Here is a 21,002-nt window from a genome sequence, read left to right on the forward strand (position 1 = left end):
AGCAGGCTGGTTCTGTCGATCAGATCAACTGGAACGCTTGTGATCTTAACCAACAGAGCGCAGTTATATGTACATGTGTGTGAGTGTCTGTATGTATTCACAGACATTGGTCCAGAAACAGCTTGAGAAGATTCCATGTATATAACATGCTTACACACACACACACACACACACACACGAAATGGCTGACACTAGAAAAGACAAAATTAATAATGGAAAATTTCCATAACACACTTGAATTTGAACTTTTGATATTTCATTTTCTAGAAATCCGAAACCCAGTAGACACTCACGATAAACCATCTCACAGCAGCAAATGGATTCAAGTAATACCATGGGAGATATTAGCATTTATGTTGAAATATAAAACCTTCAGAAATTAATTTTATGTCTCAAAAGAAACTTTCTTGTGTCATTTGTAATCTATATTAGATGTTCCACAAAGCCTAAACCAGCAAAATCTAAGTCCTCCAATCTCTAGTCACCATCAGTCTGTGCTGGTTGCCATTGGGGCCTCAGGTGTTTTCAGCCCCTGCACTACTGATTTCCTCCACAAAACCAGGATAACTATGGTCCATCTAAGAAACGAGCTCCGTAAGATGGGATGGCTGTTGCAATAAGTGCTGCTGGCCATTCTCCAGGGCAACACCTTAGCAATTATGTCCATGAGGTGTGGCCAAACATACCATTTACTCTGGGAGAGTACAACTTGTTATTTCCTCTCCCATATCTTCTGCTGCTTGCCTCTCTCCCTGTTTTTCATTTTTTTTTTTGTTTCTTTGCTGAAGTAGTTATAGGGTTTTTTCTCAATAATTTGAACTTTTAAATTCTTTTATTTGTTTCAGTCATTTGACTGCAGCCATGCTGGAGCACTGCCTTTAGTTGAACAAATCAATCCCAGGACTTATTCTTTGTAAGCCTAGTACTTATTTTATCTGTTTCTTTTGCCGAACCACTAAGTTACAGGGATCTAAATGCACCATCATCGGTTGTCAAGTGATGGTTGGGGGGCAAACACAGACACACACACATATGTATATTTATATACACGACGGGCTTCTTTCAGTTTCTGTCTACCGAATCCACTCACAAGGCCTTGGTCAGCCTGAGGCTATAGTAGAAGACACTTGCCCAAGGTGCCATGCAGTGGGACTGAACCCAGAACCATGAGGTTGGGAAGCATGCTTCTTACCACACAGCCACACCTACATCTGTTTAATGTTTTTTTTCTTTTCTTTCTTTTCTTCCTATAAAAATATATTGTTGATATGCCTTCCACAAAAATGTAGAATGACAAGATTCTTTCTGTGTTTGCATACAAACTTCACTCCTGGGACTTTGGTATGCCTTGGGGTTTATAGTAGAAGACACTTGCCTAGAGTGCCATGAAGTAGAACTGAACTTGAAACCACATGGTTGGGAAGTGAACTTCTTAACCACCCAGCCACACCTACACTTCCATTTTTATATTATTTTAGAATTAAGTTTCCTTCAGTGAAGATAAAGAATGAATTTGATAAAAAATAGAATGAAAAATATCAATACTGAAGATTGACTTCCTTGAGTAAGAAAGAGTGACTATGTCCCTTGGAATAGGGGTAGGCCAAGTGAATCGTTAGCACGCCAGGTGAAGTGCTTAGCGGTATTTCGTCTGCTGCTGCATTCTGAGTTCAAATTCCGCCGAGGTCGACTTTATCTTTCATCCTTTCAGGGTCGATAAATTAACCCTTTAGTGTTTAAACTGGCCATATCAGGCCAAAATTGTCTTCCTGTTTTATGCTCAAACTAGCCAGCTCTAACCTCTCACACCTACCCTACAAAGTCATTCTAAAAATAAACAGGGACATCATCAAAATCTCAGAGTTACAAGATGCTGTACAAGTAATTTAAAACAATATAATTAAACAGGCTTTACATTTGCAGATTAATCTGAATGCTAAAGGGTTAAGTACCTGTGATGCACTGGGGTCGATGTAATCAACTTAATCATTTGTCTGTACTTGTTTGTCCCCTCTATGTTTTGCCCCTTGTGGGTAGTAAAGAAATAGGTATTTCGTCTGCCATTATGTTCTGAGTTCAAATTCTGCCGAGGTCGACTTTGCCTCTCAACCTTTTGGGGTCGATTAAATAAGTACCAGTTACGTACTGGTGTTGATATAATCGACTTAATCCATTTGTCTGTCCTTGTTTGTCCTCTCTGTGTTTAGCCCCTCGTGGGTAGTAAGGAAATAGGTATTTCGTCTGCCGTTATGTTCTGAGTTCAAATTCTGCCGAGGTTGACTTTGCCTTTCATCCTTTTGGGGTCGATTAAATAAGTACCAGTTTTGCACTGGGGTTGATGTAATCGACTTAATCTCTTTGTCCTTGTTTGTCCCCTCTATGTTTAGCCCACCTGTGGGCAATAAAGAAATAAATATTCTGCCTAACCAAGGGTTTGGTATTTTGGCTCTATCAATATAATATGACGTAATGGTTGTGAGCTGGCAGAATCGTTATCACACTGGGCGAAATGCTTAGTGGTAATTCATCTGAGGTTGACTTTGCCTTTCATCCTTTTGGAGTCAATAAATTAAGTACCAGTTACATACTAGGTTCGATCTAATCAGCTGGCACCTTCTCCCAAAATTTTGGGCCTTCTGCCTAGAGGAGAAAAGACTATAATATGAATATTTCTATTGTTTCTCATCAATTGTGTTAAGCATTTTCAGTAAGTTTCTCTAAATATTTCTTATTAAAAGTGGCAACAACACAAAAGGACAAAGGAATCATTTTAAATGAAGAAATTTTTTATTAATTCATCATTATCATCATTTAACATCTGTTTTCCATGCTGGCATGGGTTGGGTGGTTTCACAGGTGGTGGCAAGCTGCCCAGACTCCTATTGTCTGTTTTGGCATGGTTTTCTGGATAACCTTTCTAATGCCAACCACTTTATAGAGTGTACTGGGTTCTTTTTAAGTGACACCAACAGAAGGGCTGTGAGGTGATAAGTTATCAATGATTCCATGAAGGGATCAAATATATATATGTATTGTGTTACTTATTAAATGGTGATTATGTTGGGTTGAGGAATAATTCATGAGGGTTTTTTTTTCAACTTTAAAAATGCACACAGAAATAAAATGGATTAACAAAATGTTTTATGTTATTTAAAACAAAGTTTTTGGCTCTACAAGATAGTGTGTTTTGATTTTTTAATTTTATTGACTTTTGTGTATTTTTAGATCATTAAAATGGAATGTCAAATGGACAAAACTGAGCCTTTTTGACACCAGTTGCTTTTTGTATTTAATCGAGGTGTTAAGGCTGCTGAAACTGCTCATGAGATTTGTGCTGTGTGTGGAGAAGGAGCAATGCTTCAAAGTACTGCCTGTCATTGGTTTCTGTGCTTCAAAAATGGGAATTTTGACCTCAAGGACAGATCACACAATAGTTGAGCAACTGAGTTCGATGAAAAGCAATTGAATCAACTTCATCGTCATTATCATCATCATCGTTTAACACTCGTTTTCCATGCTAGCATGGGTTGGATGGTTTGACCGGGGTCTGGGAAGCCAGGAGGCTGCACCAGGCTCCAGTCTGATCTGGTAGTGTTTCTACAGCTGGATGCCCTTCCTAACACCAACCACTCCGTGAGTGTAGTGGGTACTTTTTACATGCCACCGGCACAGAGGCTAGAGGAGGCTGGCAACGTCCATGATTGGTTGGTGCCTTTTACATGCCACCAGCATGGACGCCAGTCAAGGCGGTGCTGGCATTGGCCACGTTCGGATGGTATTTTTTACATGCCACCGGCACGGGTGTCACAACTACAATTGCCTTTGATTTTTATTTTGATGTTGATGTACTTGACTCAATAGGTCTCCTCAAGTACACAAGGTCGCCCTATGATCTGAGGTAAGCCCAGCAGACCATCCCGCAAGCCATGAACTCACTTCATTTATTGGGTTTTCCACATCAAACAGCCAGAGAATTGGTGGAGCAGATGGATTGTGATAAAAAAATCTGTGGTGAATAACCTTCACTCCATGGGCAAGGTTCACATTGCCAATATGACCAAAGCCATGATTCAAGAAGTTGAATGGGAAGTGCTACCTCATCCTCCATACTCTCCAGACTTGGTGCTGTTGGATTTTCATCTCTTTCAACTGCTTTTGAATGCTTTGCATGGCGTATCGTTCAATAATGATGTAGAATTGAGGGCTTGGTTAGACGAATTCTTTGAGTCAAGACTGGGAGATTTCTATAGCAAAGGATCAAAAAACTTATTGAATGATGGGAGGAAGTTGTAAACAACAAAGGAGAGTATATTATTGATTGATTTTTTTGTTTAAAATAAATTTGAAAAAAAAAACAAAACAAAAAGCACTCACAAATTATTCCTAAACCTAATATATAAGGTATTAAGTCACCTACAGACACTCTCCAGACTCTGGACCACAGGAGTGCTGCCTCTTGCCTCTGACTTTTCTACCATTACTATAATGACCTCTGCTCCTCAGAGCTGGATGAGCTTATATCACCACTCAGGTATTCCTTCCCAACTTTGTCTCTCCTCCTCTTGTTGTGTTCACCCCATTCTCTGGCTATACACTAATTATTATTCTTAGTCTTTCCTTACCAGAATGTTAACCTTCTGGAATTCCTTCCCTTGACTTACAAAGCTTCAACAGAAATATTAATGGTATCAGTAACATGAATCAAAAGGCGGTGAGCTGGCAGAAATGTTAGCAAACTGGGCGAAATGCTTAGTGGTATTTTGTCTGCCGCCACGTTCCGAGTTCAAATTCCACCAAGGTCGACTTTGCCTTTCATCCTTTCGGGGTCGATAAATTAAGTACCAGTTACACTATGGGGTCGATGTAATCGACTTAATTCGTTTGTCCCCTCTGTGTTTAGCCCCTTGTGGGTAGTAAAGAAATAGGTATCAGTATCGTGAACCTTAAAGAACCTGCAAAGGTGCCAAGAGCACTGCAACATGTCTCCAGACCCAAAAAGTAACAAAGCAAAAAGAAGGAAAAAAAAAAAAAGAAAAGAAAAGACATTTATAAATGCAGGTAACATTAAAAGCAGTTTTATTGTCATCAACATTGGGACCACCATGATACTATAAAGACAGAATGGCTTGTGTTTCTTAACAAACAATTTGTATAATAAAATATTTCATTTCAGCAGAAAATTGCAACATCTGAAAGAATCGCTCTGTTGTCTTACAACAGAATCAGAATCTTTAATTTCAGTTTGGTTATATCAGTGTAGAAGAACCAGAGATCATAAATCAGAAAACAATTTCGACAAAATAAGGGATTGGAAATAGCCCGGACAAAAATGTTATGTTTATTTAATTAATCATAAAGTAGAGCAACAGCCCTGACAACTTTACTTATCATTCTGTTCAGCAGAGTATGCATACATTAAATCATTCAGGAACAAAAGCAAAATTACAATGTGTTGAGTGTACCAGTACCAGTGGAGTTTATTTTTTGACAAAAGCACTTCACATTCATATATATATATATGTGTGTGTGAGTGTATGTATATATATATATTTTATACTTTTTGAGATCTGGTTATAAGTTATATATTATAAAAAAAAATTATTTCTATATATTTCTTAAATGGCTTATAAACACCTTCCACGCTGCAATTGTTTTCGTTTCAGCACACGATCTCAGATCAAATTACTTGCTATGCGAGTACATCTCCGTAATATATATATATTATTTGTTATTTATGTATTGGTTTACGTCTATCACTGTTTGAGTTGCATAATAGTGGTTTTATCTCTAATTTATATATTTATACTGTGAAATTTGATTTATTACTAAATTGAATTTTTCCCTGTAAGTTTGGAGTTATACTCCCTAATATTATCATTATTATTATATATATATATACACACATATATATACAGGGTGTTCAAAAAGTCTCTCTGCAGTGAATGGATTATTTCGAAGGGACAAGGCCACTAAAATCACCTGATTTAACACTACCAGAGTTTTTTTTCTAGGGAGCAAGTAAAGGATCAGTGTACAAGAATATCCCGAAAACCATTAATGAGCTAAAAGACACAATCATAACCTTCACATGGTTCATACCACATCAGACTCTCCAAGATGTATTTCAAAACATGTGTAGAAGAATCAATTTATGTATTGAAAATGAAGGATGAAACTTTCATCACCTCTTATAAAGTTTTTTAAAGTCTTGTAAAGTCTAATATATTCTTTTGTAGTCTTATTCCATCTTATATTTATTTTGCAATAAAATACTGCGGAGAGACTTTTTGAACACCTTGTATATATATAAATCTCTGTTGATTCACCAGAAGCAACAAATTACAGAACTCAGTAGAAACTCTGAGTAACAGTTTTTGTGAATTCAATACAAATGTAGATTATTCTTTAATATATTATAACTGAAAGGTTCCGATTTCCAGTACTCCAAGTTGCTCCTTTCTGATCATCAGCTGGTAAACTTATCCTGACTTCCTTTGCAATAGTCACTGTCTGAATATTTTTTGAAATATGAAATGTAAGTTTGAAGGAAACGCTCACCGTTATGCTCTTGCATTTAAGAATCTTTTGTGAACAACACGTGCAAACACGGCTGCTTGAAGCTCAAGCTTTTTATTTCATTTTTTATATAAATACAGGCCAAAGCATACAATAATAATATAACTATAATTATGCATTTAGTACCACACACACACACACACATTAGTGAAATTATTAAAAAAATATCTAACAGTCTAATCCTTTTATATTTATTCAATATGAACAAAATTTAAATTTATACATTTTAATTAAAAACCAATTCATATAATGAGAGATCTGGAGGGATTTTTAACTTTTCCATTATTAAGCTGGCGTTAGGGATATAACAAGAGTCTTGCATAAAATTATGACGGAAGGTTTTTTTAATATGAATCCTGTAAAACGAGATATTTTGTATTACAGAACTGCAGGTGGTCTCAAGCAGATTGGTATTGAAAGGGTTAAATTGAGATACAAATTCAGATAAAAGAAAAAAAAAATGAAAAACAGCATGAACCACTTGACAAAAACGGAAAAAATATCATAGCTCAGTTTTTCCACTATCTTATTGCTATAAATTTATATTTATATATTTATATACACTCATAAAAATCCAAGATAGTCAAATATATGTAGCTTTGTTTATCACTGACCCAGGATAAAACAGTACGCTCAGTTGTGAACCATGTTATGCTTATCACAGAATGGACTGATTATCTCTCGTTTGCATATTTTATATAAGGATTTATGTATTCGGACTCATCAACACGTCACCAGTGAACAGAGAAAATATGGAGGTGCCTGATCCCAACAAATGATGCAGATGAGTGTGTTTTCTACTGGAAAAAGTAGATCAAGAAAATAGATGATGGTAGAGGCCTTGTGGCTGTGCGCCATGATTTTGGTAGCAATGAATCTATTATTTTGTTCCATTTACAAAGTGCATAGAGATGATTCCTTTACCAGCTTTTCCTTTTTAACCAAACCCCTTTGATAAACAAGGATAGAAGTATATGTATATATTGTAATATTTGTAGAATCAAGAGAAATTTTCAGCTTAATTTAAATCAACATTAACGATGTTAGAGAAAGGATAAAATATAAACCTTAGAAAATAAACAAATTAGTTGAATTAAAATTGTTTCTATTCAGTGAAGCATTTTAAAGAAAAAGTAAGTCTGATTATCTTAGACTTTTGGCATAATTTTAAGACTTATAACTTGAATACTGTAACAAAGAATACTCCAAACAAGAACGCAGACTTAAAAAGATGCTCTGTATTTCTCAGATTTAACTCAGATACACATTTTTAAGCTGGAATATTACAGTTCTATATAAAATTCTTTTATTCATTCATTTGTTTCAGTCATTTGATTGCAGCCATGCTGGAGCACTGCCTTTATTTGAACAAATCGACACCAGCACTTGTTCTTTCTAAGCCTAGTACTTATCCCATCAGTCTCTTTCACCGAGCTGCTAAGTTACAGGTACGTAAACACACCAACATCGGTTGTCAAGCGATGGTGGGGGGGGGACAAACACAGACGCAAACATTTATACACACACACACACACACATGTATATATATATATTCATGAAAAAAACAAAAAACAAAGACAGGTGGTGTAGAAAACAAACAGATGTATTAGTATAATGCTCAGGAATTGAAAATGTCTTTAACGTTTCGCGCCTACGCTCTTCCACAGAAAGAAACAAGGAGAGAAAAAAAAATGTGAGTAGTAGCTACCGATCTATCTATACTTTTTGCATAACCATCATTTTATATCTGTTTTCCAAGTTGGCATAGGTTGGAAAGGTTGCTACAGTCCAAGTTGGTTCTTATTGGGAGTTACTGCCTTCTTAGAAAGGTCAAGAGGAACACATCTTGCCCAAAGTTTAATTTTTGGTTTCATTTCTATGGTTGGGTACCTTTTCTAACACCAACCACTTTACAAAGTGTACTGGATGCATTTTATCCTGTTACTAACCCTGAAGAAGTTGTCAACTCCTTGACAAGGCTAAAGCGGACCTCTCAATCGGTCTCAGCTCATTCACCAACTACTTTACAGCACCCTGACTACATTTTATAGTGGCACCAACACTATAAAGTTAAAAGTCTATTAATAAATTTGCAGCTACTGTTTGTACATTCAGTTTCAGTTTTAGAGTCAGTCCACTCTGTAAAGTGGTTGACAATAGGAAGGGCATCCGGCCATAAAAACCATGCCAAATCTGATTGTGATGGTGCTGGTACCACTTGAAAAACACCCAGTCTATTCTGTAAAGTGGTTGGCATTAGGAAGGGTATCTGACCATAAAATTCATGCCAAAACAGAGGAGCTAGGTGCAGTTCTCTGCATCACTGGGTCGTCAAATTGTCTAACCCATGTCAGCATGGGAAATGGACATTAAATGATGATGATTGTAATGAAGTAACTGGTTTATTTAAATGTAGATAAATTTATAAACTGTAGGGAGAACATAACATTGATATTTAGAAATAAAATCTTGGTCTGAGAGAAAATTCCATTTTCTTGACTCCATGGAACATCGACTTTACAGAATTATTCTTTATACACATAAATCATTGTAAATTTCTTGAGTAGTTTTTTTTTTAAAAGCTTATTCTTTAGCTTAACCCTTTCGTTACTGTATTTATTTTGAGATGCTCTGTTTTTCTTTCATTTACTTTAAATACAACAAAAAATTTAGTGAAATAATTTAGTTATCATTAAGCTAGTGTTAGGAACATAAATTGTGACTAAGGTTTGGTGGAAGATTTTAATTCAGAACTTATGAAAACAAGACATTTGTACTCAGAAACAGAGCCGGTTTCAGCTGGATTGGTAATGAAAGGGTTAAAGCTGTTCCTTGAAAACATATAGCAATGATCCTTGACCATTTTTTCCCATGGACCCCCTTGGTTACTCTTCTATTCTGGTGGACCCCAAAGCCATTGAATGTTTGAAAACTAGTTTTATGGATACTTTTATCCAAATTCCTATTCTATTTTTTTGATGCATTGCGTATGCTGAAGTATGTAAAACATTAGAGAAAAGAAATTTGGTGGTTTCTTGCAAGAGACACATCCAAATTAACATTTTTTCATAGATCTACCACCCTAGGAGTCATATGGCCTTCAGTTGAGAACCACTGATACACGGTGATGGAGATGTTTCCAGATTTAGCTATAAATTGTCATGAAATAAAACAGCCATCTTTACCAATACTCCAACAATTTGTGCTCATCATCATCGTTCAACGTCTGCTTTCCATGCTAGCATGGGTTGGACGAATGACTGAGGGCTGGCGAACCAGATGGCTACACCAGGCTCCAATCTGATCTGGCAGAGTTTCTACAGCTGGATGCCTTTCCTAATGCCAACCACTCCAAGAGTGTAGTGGGTGCTTTTACGTGCCACGCTCAAATGGTGCTTTTTATGTGCCACCAGCACAGGAGCCAGTCCAGCGGCACTGGCAATGACCTCGCTTGAATGTTTTTTCACGTGCCAGTAAGGCGACGCTGGTAATGATCACACTCGAATGGTGCTTTTTACATGCCACCGGCATGGAAGCCAGTTAGCTGCTCAATTAGTAACAAAATCAGTTAACTAAGGTAACCCATGTTTTCTTTCCCTTCAGATCAATGGCTGATGTTTACTGTTCCTATATAAATAAATAAATAAATGAACTCCCACACAAACTGGTCTCTCATTCATGGAAAGCATTGGAATAACATTTTCCCTAATCATTATCAGTGAAAGAAAATGAATATACATGTTTCAACAATACAACTCTTTCTTCAGTTTAAGAATACCATTCATGATCATGTAAGTACCAAGTAACCATTCTACATACATTCCGTTGGCCAACAATCTTTGCTGATGTGTGTGTGTGTGTGTGTGTGCGCAAGCAAGTGTGTATGCTTGAGTCTGCTTGTTTGTGATATTGCACGATAGAGTTGTAAACGAGAGTGACTTAAACAAGCAGTGTCATCATTCGTTTCCAATATTCTGTGATAACATATCTGGCAATAGGGAAATATTACCTGACACCTGGCACTAGAAAATCTGCCTCAATAAAAGCTTTATCCAATACAAGCAAGCAAGGAAAACTGGATGTTAAAACAACAAGGGTGGTGATACTTTGGCCTTCTTTAACCCTTTCGTTACTGTATTTATTTTGAGATGCTCTGCGTTTCTTTCAATTAATTTTAAATATAAGAAAGAATTTAGCAAAATAACTTAGTTATCATTAAGCTAGTGTTAGGAACATAAATTGTGACTAAGGTTTGGAAGATTTTAATTCAGAACTTATGAAAACAAGACATTTGTACTACAGAGCCAGAGATAGTTTCAGCCAGGTTGGTATCGAAAGGATTAAATTGATCATTTGTTAAGCCTTTTGTTACCATATTTCTATTGAGATGCTCTGTGTTTCTTTCAATTAATTTTAAATATAAGAAAGAATTTAGCAAAATAACTTAGTCACAATTTATATTCCTAACACTAGCTTAATGATAACTAAGGTTTCGTGGAAGATTTTAATTCAGAACTTTACAGAGCTGGAACCAGTTTCAGCCAGGTTGGTAACGAAAGGGTTAAAACATTGCATTATTTAAGTTTATTTTTGTTGTTTTTGGATATTACACTGCTTAGATATTTCTTTGAATTTCATTGTTTTTTCAATTTCAATCAGAGAATTAAAAATTTTTATGAATTTGTTTTTTTATTATTGTAATTGTCCCTCTCCAACACATCATCATCAACATAATTTAACATCCATTTTCCATGCTGGCATGGGTTGACAGTTTGACAGGAGCTGGTGAGCCAGAGGGCTATACTAGGCTCTATTTCTGTTTTGGCATGGTTTCTATGGCTGGAGGCCCTTCCTAAATGCCAACCACTATACAGAGCGTACTGGGTGCTTTTTACATGGTACTGGCCTGAGATCCCATCACCCACCAAAAAGCAAAACAGAATTTGAAAGAACTGAGGACAGTGTACAGAAAACAATATCCTAAGTATTGTGTTAGGATCTTTTGACAGTAGAAGAATGTGAAGAGCAACTGGTCAGTTTTGGCATGCAATAAATAAATAAAATTCTAAAAAAATAAATAAGAAAAGAAAATAAATCTGTGTAAATCTTTAGTTTATTTCAGCTGAACATCACTGATATGGGTAATGTTTTGAAGAAGAAAAGACTTGTGTATAAAACAGGCGTCTGTCAGGAAGAAAAAAAAAAGGAAAAATATGTAAACACAGACAATGAAAACCAAAAAAATAGAGGACTTTTGAATGATGATTTTGGAAGAATTCAAATATTTTGTATCATTTAAACCTTTTCAAAAAAAAAAAAAAGGAAAAAAAAAAAAGAAATGAAATGGGGATAAAAACAAGACAAAAAAATTATAAAAGAAAGGAGAAAAGAAAAAAAAAATCAACTGAAGCTGGACCTTCTGGGAATTGGTTAAACAATACAAATAAATGAAACAAACAATATCAGCAAAAATAGATTCAGAGAGAAAATTTATAAACCAGACAAATTCTGAAGATCAATTATAGATGAGTTTAGGAACGAAAAGACTAACAATAAGGGTAGAATATAAAATAATAGTTCAAAATCTCCCATAGTCTTTGTAAACGGTGTACCTAATTGCTTTTCTTCATGATTTTAACATTAGTAGCAGCCATTTTTGTGTTTGCAGCCAAATATTAAAAAAAAAAAAAGTAAAAGAAAAAAAAAGTTTTCACTGGTCAGTTTTTGGTAAAAGTTCACTGACCACCATATAAACACCAGCTAACTTAAAGTAGCTGTTATTAAAAGTATTAGCGTTACCATCATGATCATAGGTAGATGCATCAACCCTTTTGTTACCATATTTTTGTTGAAATACACTTTGTTTCAGTCAGTTTTGAAAGTAATGAAGGATTTAGTAAAATAACTTTGCCATTACCAAGCAAGTGTTTGTAAGATAAATAAACATGAAATTTTGATGGTAGGTTTTAATTTAAATTGCTTTAAAACAGGAACTTTGTATTATAAAACCAGAGACAGTTTCGGGTGCATTGGTATCAAAAGGGTTTAAGTTAACATAGTTGCAAACTCAATCAGCGTCAACACTTAATGAAAGGAAATTATAATTCAATATGAATAGAGAGTGAGAGAGAGAGAGAGAAAAAGAAAGAAAAAGACATCTTTGGAAATCAATGATCTCACTGAAGAACTGAACAAGAAAAACTAGCAGAAAAATAGAATTGTGAAAAAAAAAAAAAAAGGGTGGGGGGCAATCTGTTTATGTCTAAACTTCTGCTATATTCACTTTTTCAGATTTAGAAGAGGAAAAAAAAAAACAAAAAACAAAAAAAAAAAACACCCATTGACTACATTTAGCGTAAGAGAATCAGCATCATCAACATCGGTGGAAACAGAATACAGAGAGAGAAAGCCTATTTCAGGCTCAAGAAACAGGAAGGATGAACAAGATAATTGAAAATAGATCAATACCATATGCATTGTATATGTGTGTGTGTGTCTGCAAAGTGTGTGTGTGTGTGTGTGTGTGTGTGTATAAACAAGTGCAAATGCATCTGTGGAGGGGAATGTCTACAGGTTTGTGTCGTAGGAGTGTGTAAATGTATGTGCATGTGTAAGAAAAAAAAAAAAAAATTATAGGCACAGGCATAGCCAAGTGGTTAAAAAGTTTGCTTTGCAATCGTGAGGCCTCCAGGTTCAATCTCGTCATATGGCATCTTGGGCCAGTGTCTTTTACCTTAACCTGTGGCTGACCCAAGTCTTGTGAGTGAAACTGGGCAGATGGAAACTGTGTGGAAGCTCATCGGATGGACTATACTTGTAATTCAAAGGGACCAGCTTTGTCACACATCATCGTGTCATGCTGATTCTTCCAAAGGATTACAATAAGAGTACATTTGTCTGTGGAACACTCAGCCAGTTGGTTGCTTGTAGCTCAGTTGGATGAGCAACTGAAGCACTCAGCTTCGAAACCGAAGGCAGATCCACTTTATATATATATGTTAATAATGCACGGATATGTCAGGATGTTGCTTTACAGATATGTCTATATAGAAGTGTACCTGAATGTCGATGTATAGCTGTTTATATAGGGGTGTACCCTCATTTTGATATACAGATGTTTATATAGGGTGATGAATGAGGCTGTTTCTATAGGAGTGTGTGTGTGTGTGTGCGCATATGTGTGTGTAAAGTGTTTGTGTGTGAGTGTCTGTGGATGTTTACAGCAGTATTATGCATTTGTTGTATGTGGCCATATCCCTATGTTCACATACAAATATATCTCAGAACATAAATGTGGTACAGTATACCAGCATACAGGTATTACAATGAATGGGCTTATTTGTGGAAACCTTGAGCACAGCTGTTACAGCCTGTATAACAAGTACAACTACATAGTGTGTGTGTGTGTGTGTGTATATATATATATATATTGGATAATAAAACAAATGGTTTACACCTGGTAGCTTACTGGTAAAGCACGGTCACTTTTCACAGTGATCGTTATGTATATGGCAAATGAAAAACGGAAGATGGAATATACGAGAATTTATTATGAATCACATCAATTGTTATGACACATCTAACGTCGATCCCTCATGGGTGGGACACTCAACAACTGGTTCAGGAGCATCCGGCGGTGCAGATGTATTTCGTCAGGTGATGCTAGATGTGTCGAAACAATTGTCCTGATTAATAATAAACTCTTGTATATTCCATATTCTGTCTTTCATTTGCCATATATATATACTTAATCATATCAAAGAGAAATGGAAATTAATAGAAATTTTCACTTCCAGTGGCCTAACGTGTAAAAATTTAGTCCAAAGACTATGTATTAGTCATAAAATACAGTGTACATTTAAACACATAAGTAATCCACTCGTGGGATTCAACACGCTAGAAAGAACAGCTATGTTTCATAACCAGGAAACTAAATGGTAAAATGTTTTTATTTTTTTCCTTTCATTCCTAATTTTGTGGTTATGGAACCTAGCTGTTCTTTCTAGTGTGTTGAATACCACGAGTGGATTCCTTATGTGTTTAAATGTACACTGTATTATATATATATATATACACACACACTATATATATACTTGAAGGTAGTGTCATTTCAAGTGGGAACATTTGTGTAAGGGACACTATGTGTACCTGTATGTCTGTTTGTTTGATGAGCATTTTTTTTTTTTTTGCTTTTAGTGTATGAAAATCAAATGTGTATGTCAGTGTTATAGGTCATGTGTTGTGCATATTTTTGCATGTAGCCTGTGTTTTAGAAGGAAGAAGAGAGATATGAGTAAAAAGATATCACAAAGGAATATTTGTTTAGTAACCAGTAACATGGAAATATAACTAGAGAATCAACTGGTTCTTCATTTTTTTTGTTTTTGATTTCCCAAGTCACCCCATTCAACTCCATCAAAATAACACTTCTATCAGGAATTTTGTTCCAAATTAATTTTTTCCATTTTTTTTATATATATATTTTTTTCCCAAGTTTTTGAACAGTTTTGTTTACAATTTTTTTCAAATATTTTTCACTCTTAAAAAAAAAAAATTAAACTTCATTGTGAAAATTACTGGACATGTTTGTGGCTTTAATAAAAGGTTCTGTACAGGAATATGAAAGCCAATTTTTTGCTTTTTTTCAAGTTTTTTAAAAGTTTTTTTTAATTATCCTGATTCATGATCCTGACCAAATCCTTCCAATATGATCCCCATAGGACTTCGCTTCAGGCCAATATATTCCATCTTGTTTGCCAATTTGTTCTTTATACTTCTCATTCTCAGAGAGGCATGTAGCAAAATTACTGGAAAATTAAAGAAAGATGAGTTAAATTTCTATTTTAAAAAACATAGGAAAGAGGAAAAAACTGACCAGAAGATTAAAAAAAAAAAACATTTCAAACTGCAGTTAAAAATTAGCATTAAATAAAGGGGCTGATCTTAAATGGTAAACACAACGATTAACATTGAATCTCTTGTTACATAGCTGTTGACTAAATCCAGGCTTTCTGTAAAACACAAGCAGGAAATCAAACATTATTATAGTTTCACTGTGCTAGCTTATAAAAAAAACAAACAATAGAAGTGCTATGTTTGAAAATAATCCTTTTTTAGTTTCTTTTAGAATCTGCTCCCATGCTTACATAATGTAAGCATCAATGTATTTCCTCAACAGCAGTTGTTCTCAATTGGGGTCTATATGGCCTTTGGGGGAAGTTGGGTTCCGTGTAAGATTTTGTTGTTTATACTTCTATGATCATGATGATCATCATCATCATTTAACGTCCTTTTTCCATGCTGGCATGGGTTGGACGGTTTGACTGGGGCCTGGGAAGCCAGGGGGCTGCCCCAGGTCCCAATCTGATCTGGCAATGTTTGTACAGCTGGATGCCCTTCCTAACACCAACCACTCTGAGAGTGTAGTGGGTGCCTTTTAAGTGCCACCGGCATGAAAACCAGTCAAGGCGGCATTGGTACCGGCCACATTTGGATGGTGCTTTTTACAGCACTGGCATCGGCCACATTTGGATGGTGCTTTTTATGTGCCACTGGCACGAGGGTCACAACTACAATTTCCAAATACATTTTAAAATACAATTCCTAATAATAATTAATTATAAAAACACAGGGTTTTTATATATATATATATATATATATATATATATATATATATACATTGAATGGCTAAGGAGGCCCAGTAGAGTAAAATAGGAATGAAAGGGATTCCACAGACAAAAAAAAAAAAGGCTAAGAACTGTTACTTTGCAGCAAGAAGCCTATTCTGTTTTCCTTTTTTTCATACTGGAAGCTTTCAACAACTGGCATAAAGCTACCTCTTCCTCTTCTGCAGTTACACTTAGTTGAAGGGGATCTTAGTTTTGCAAGCCACATGGTGACCTCAATAGTGCTGGTGTTATGAAACAGCAGCTGGTACCCTCTGTAAAGTGGTCAGCTTTAGGCAGGGCATCCAGCTACAGACACCATATCAAAACAATTGGAGCAGAACATGTCCTCTGACAAATACAGTTCTATATTTAAGAGGTGAGGAATTATGTACAATATTTACAGTTGATGGATATTTGTCCTCATCTTGTTTGTTGTTAACAGCCTTCATCAGGTGTCTTGGAGAATGAGAACCCAGGTTCGAAATTTCCCCAAGACACCTGAAGAAGGCTGGAGAGTATATCAGCCAAAATATGTTAGCAACAAACAAGATGAGGACAAATATCTGTCAAATGTAAATAATGTCCCTGACTTCTCAAGTCCTGTCAAACTGTCTAACCTATACTGGCATGAAAGACGGCCATCAAAAGATGATGATGATGATGATATAACTATATGGCCACATGGTCTTTTATCTTTTACTTGTTCCAGTCATTAGACTGCATCTATGCTGGGACAGCACTTTGAAGAATTATTAGTCAATTGAATTGACCTCGGTACATTTATTGAAGTCTGGTACCTGTTTTATTGGCTTCTTTTGTTGAACTGTTAAGTTATAGGGATGTAAACACATCAATACCGTTTGCCAAGTGATGGTGAGTGACAAACAGAAACAAAGACACACACACACACACACACACATATACAAGATGGGCTTCCTTCAGTTTCCATCTACCAAATCCACTCACAAAGCTTTGGTCAGCCTGAGGCTATATTAAAAGTTGAAACACTGCTAGATCAGACTGGGCCTGGTGCAGCCTCCTGGCTTCTCAGACCCCGGTCGAACCGTCCAACCCATGCTAGCATGGAAGGCGGGTGTTAAACAATGATGATGAACTGCTCAAGGTGCTACGCAGTGGGACTGAACCGAGAGCCATGTGGTTGGGAAGCAAGCTTCTTACCATACAGCCACATGAAACAATAAGGATATCACCATCACACTCGAAACTAGTGTCTACTCACTCCATTTCTGGATCACTTACTGCTGTGTATACAAACCAACGCTACTTCACACTGCTGCCATCTCTGAACTTCTAAACAATTCCACACCAATAGTCTACCAATTTCGTTAATGATTTCCATATTATCTGCATATTTATTAGATTCCTCCACTGTCTAGGCAATAAAATAAATTAATTTTCACTGACATGTTTTCTCCTTGTACAGTATCAGTGTGTGTTCAAGTTACACTCTTTGGTTTAAAAACAAAGCAAAACAAAAAGACAAAAAAAACCCCTTTCCTGTCAAGGTAGTTATTTATATACAATAGTGGCAAGGCTGGTATTACAAAACTATTTTTTTTGCCAAAATTAAGAAGCCACCAGTTTGAATGAAGAAAAAAAAAGTTACCCTACCCAACCAACCCCACCTTGCCATGCAGAGGTTTAATTTATTCCCTTTCTATTAGAAAGGCAATAAATATTAAAACCATTAAAACAAACTCTTGAATAAAAACAAAAAAAAACTTAAATAAATAAACAGTCAATAGATGTACTGAGTCTGGCTTCAAATTCATCAGAGAGCATTAAAAAGCAAATAGCTGAGGAAGCAAATGTCAGCAATGAAACTGCTAGATATGATAATGATAATCCTTTCTACTAAAGGCACAAGGCCTGAAATTTGGAGAAGGGGGACTAGTCGATTACATCGACCCCAGTACTCAGCTGGTACTTATTTTACTGACCCTCAAAAGGATGAAAGGCAAAGTCGACCTCTGCAGAATTTGAACTCAGAATGTGATGATGGATGAAATTTCACTAAGCATTTCGCCCGGTGGTGCTAACGATTAGGCCACCTTAGCCAGTAGTTTTTGTCAAAAAGGGTAAGTTGATTAAATTGATCCCAATACTTAATTAACTGGTACTATTTCATTGGCCCCAAAAGGATGGCAGGCAAAGTTGACCTTAGTAGGATTCGAACTCAAAATGTACAGAGCTGGAAGTATTTTTTCGGATGCTAGCTACCCGAACTCAGAAGGGAGGAGATGACTGTGGACCTTAATAATGGGTGATATACAGTGCTACAGAAGGCCTGCCCAACCATGACAAAATACACCTTGACACAAGGCTTGTGTTTAGAATTCATATATGTAGATGCCAGCGCCACCTTGACTGGCTTCCGTACCGGTGGCACGTAAAAAGCACCAACCGATCGTGGCTGCTGCCAGCCTCGCCTGGCACCTGTGCCGGTGGCACGTAAAAAGCACCCACTACACTCTCGGAGTGGTTGGCATTAGGAAGGGCATCCAGCTGTAGAAACTCTGCCAGATCAGACTGGAGCCTGGTGCAGCCTTCTGGCTTCCCAGACCCCGGTCGAACCATCCAACTCATGCTAGCATGGAAAACGGACGTTAAACGATGATGATGATGTATGTACATATACACACACAAAGTTGCCAATCTTATCTTGCTTCCCCATCACTCCTTCTCATATACCTATTGCTCCCTTTCCCTCTTCACAGCTCCTGTCTCCTTATCATTCCGTAGCCCTCCATCTCTCATTTCCCCACCACCTATGCAAACCGCACCACTCACTTTACTTCACTCTGACCCCACCAAATAAGAGGCTGCAGTGGACCACTCTTACCCTCTTATGCAAATACACTAACTTTACCCTGCTATACTACCAGCCAGCATTCTCTCCACTCTGGGCCACGTCTATTGCCACCTATCACCTACCCTTATCTTTGCTCACTTCTGCTTTTGCAAATCACTCTTCTACCAAGTCCACCCTCCAAATAATCTTACCTTTGCCCATCATATCCTTGTTCTTTCCATCCTCTCACCCATTCTGAGATACTCTCTATATTCACAATTTGTATTTGTGGCAGCATTCACCTGAGGTGGGTTGAGCTGGTTCTGACCAATGAGTTCACCATGTCCCTCACAAACACTGACCACATCTGATGGTCAGCCCTAACGTTCCAGCAGGTAAAATAATGCTTCTGCCTCTTGCCCAAAAATCCAGCTTGAAAATTTTACAAATGCCCGACTGGGAGACCAAGCACATCTGACAGTGCGGACACCATAGCCGCAGTTGTCATTCGTTGTTCATATTTGGGGTTTCAGTGGAAATAAAAGTTCATATGTGGTCCCCAGTCACATGCACACACACTTTGGGTTAGTGCGATCCATGGCAGCTCATCTTGCTGTTGATTGTTTGTTTGTTTGTTGAGCGAAGCGGTCTTCATCCCAGAGTGTAGTGGGAGAAGTCTGAAACATGGTCCTTTGCTATTTGTAAGACCCGCAGAAGAGAAAGCAGGTCAATCCCCGACACCGAGAGCATCGACGGATGGATGAATGCACATCCAGGCTCAGCGGTTACATAGGAAGTCAGGGACAAGAAACAAGAAGAAAGAGTGAGAGAAAGTTGGAGCAAAAGAGTACAACAGGGGTTGCCACCCCCACCCCCTGTCGGAGCCTCGTGGAGCTTTAGGTGTTTTCGCTCAATAAACACACACAACACCCGGTCTGGGAATCGAAATCCTCTGACCGCGAGTCCGCTGCCTTAACCATTGGGCCATTGCGCCTCCACTTGCTGTTGATTGTCAACTGTCGCAGACGACCTGCTGACCAAGTCACCACCAATTATTGGAGAAGATGTAGCCTGGGTTTGAAGTGGGTGGTATCCATACTGGTTAACCCATAGCTGAGACCCTGACAGGTGCCACTACCCTGGGTCTGAGTAGACCTAGGAACAATAGTGGCAAGAGGTGGTTCCACACCCTTAGAAACCCTGGAACTTCCATACCAAGCTCTAACTACCGGATGCAGTCTTACCCCGGACATTTACTCTCCTACCCTCACCACTCAACCACTAATTTCTGGCCTTTCAGCTGTCATTGCTCCCTTTCCTATTTCCCTCTTTGGTCTTGGATGAGTACTCTGGTATTAGAGCCATGAGAAAACGTACCCAGTACACTTTGGCAACGAGAAGAACATCCATTTGTAGAAACCAAGCTGGATAACATATAGGAGCAACGATCTTTAGAGACAGCAACTGCCATTAAAAAATTGTCTTGGATAATAACCCAGCCAATCCATACCACTATGGAAAGCTAAAGTAAAATGATGACAACGATGATGATTATTACTGGTATTTCATTTGTTTAAAGTATATTCAAGTAGCCAACAGCATCTTGGTCAAAGCATGGGAAAGTTTAAATTCCTTAAACCCAATACACTGACCACTCAACTTGTGTCTACACATACCCACCCTTGCTCAATCACAACTATCTTTATGAGGTGGGAGTGCTAAGCAGTGATGGGCATAAATGTAATGTCCTTACCAGTTTGAATATGCCAGACACAAATTTCAATTTGTAAACGAGTCATTATCTGTGTTTCCTCATGGAGAAAATTTCTCGCTACACACATTTGTCTACAGCAAGGAAATTTCTCCTGTGAACGGCTTACTGGTTTCAGTCATTTGACTGCAGCCATGCTGGAGCACTGCCTTTAGTTGAACAAATCGACCCCAGA

At 37.2% G+C, this 21,002-nt stretch overlaps 1 protein-coding gene across 1 annotated transcript in view; it reads right to left on the reverse strand.

Moving 5' to 3' along the window:
• Positions 1-11,671: 11,671 nt before the first annotated feature.
• Positions 11,672-21,002, reverse strand: part of LOC115210884 (PRA1 family protein 3) — a 78,006-nt gene continuing 68,675 nt past the window's right edge. The window contains exons 3-4 of the mRNA XM_029779654.2: positions 14,629-15,383; positions 11,672-14,322 (exon numbers count right to left, since the gene is read on the reverse strand). Coding sequence (XP_029635514.1) covers positions 15,247-15,383 — 137 coding nt within the window. The 3' untranslated portion in view covers positions 11,672-14,322; positions 14,629-15,246. The remainder of the gene's footprint in view (positions 14,323-14,628; positions 15,384-21,002) is intronic.

The sequence above is a fragment of the Octopus sinensis genome, linkage group LG4 (assembly GCF_006345805.1).
Source record: "Octopus sinensis linkage group LG4, ASM634580v1, whole genome shotgun sequence".
Taxonomy (NCBI): Eukaryota; Metazoa; Mollusca; class Cephalopoda; order Octopoda; family Octopodidae; genus Octopus; species Octopus sinensis.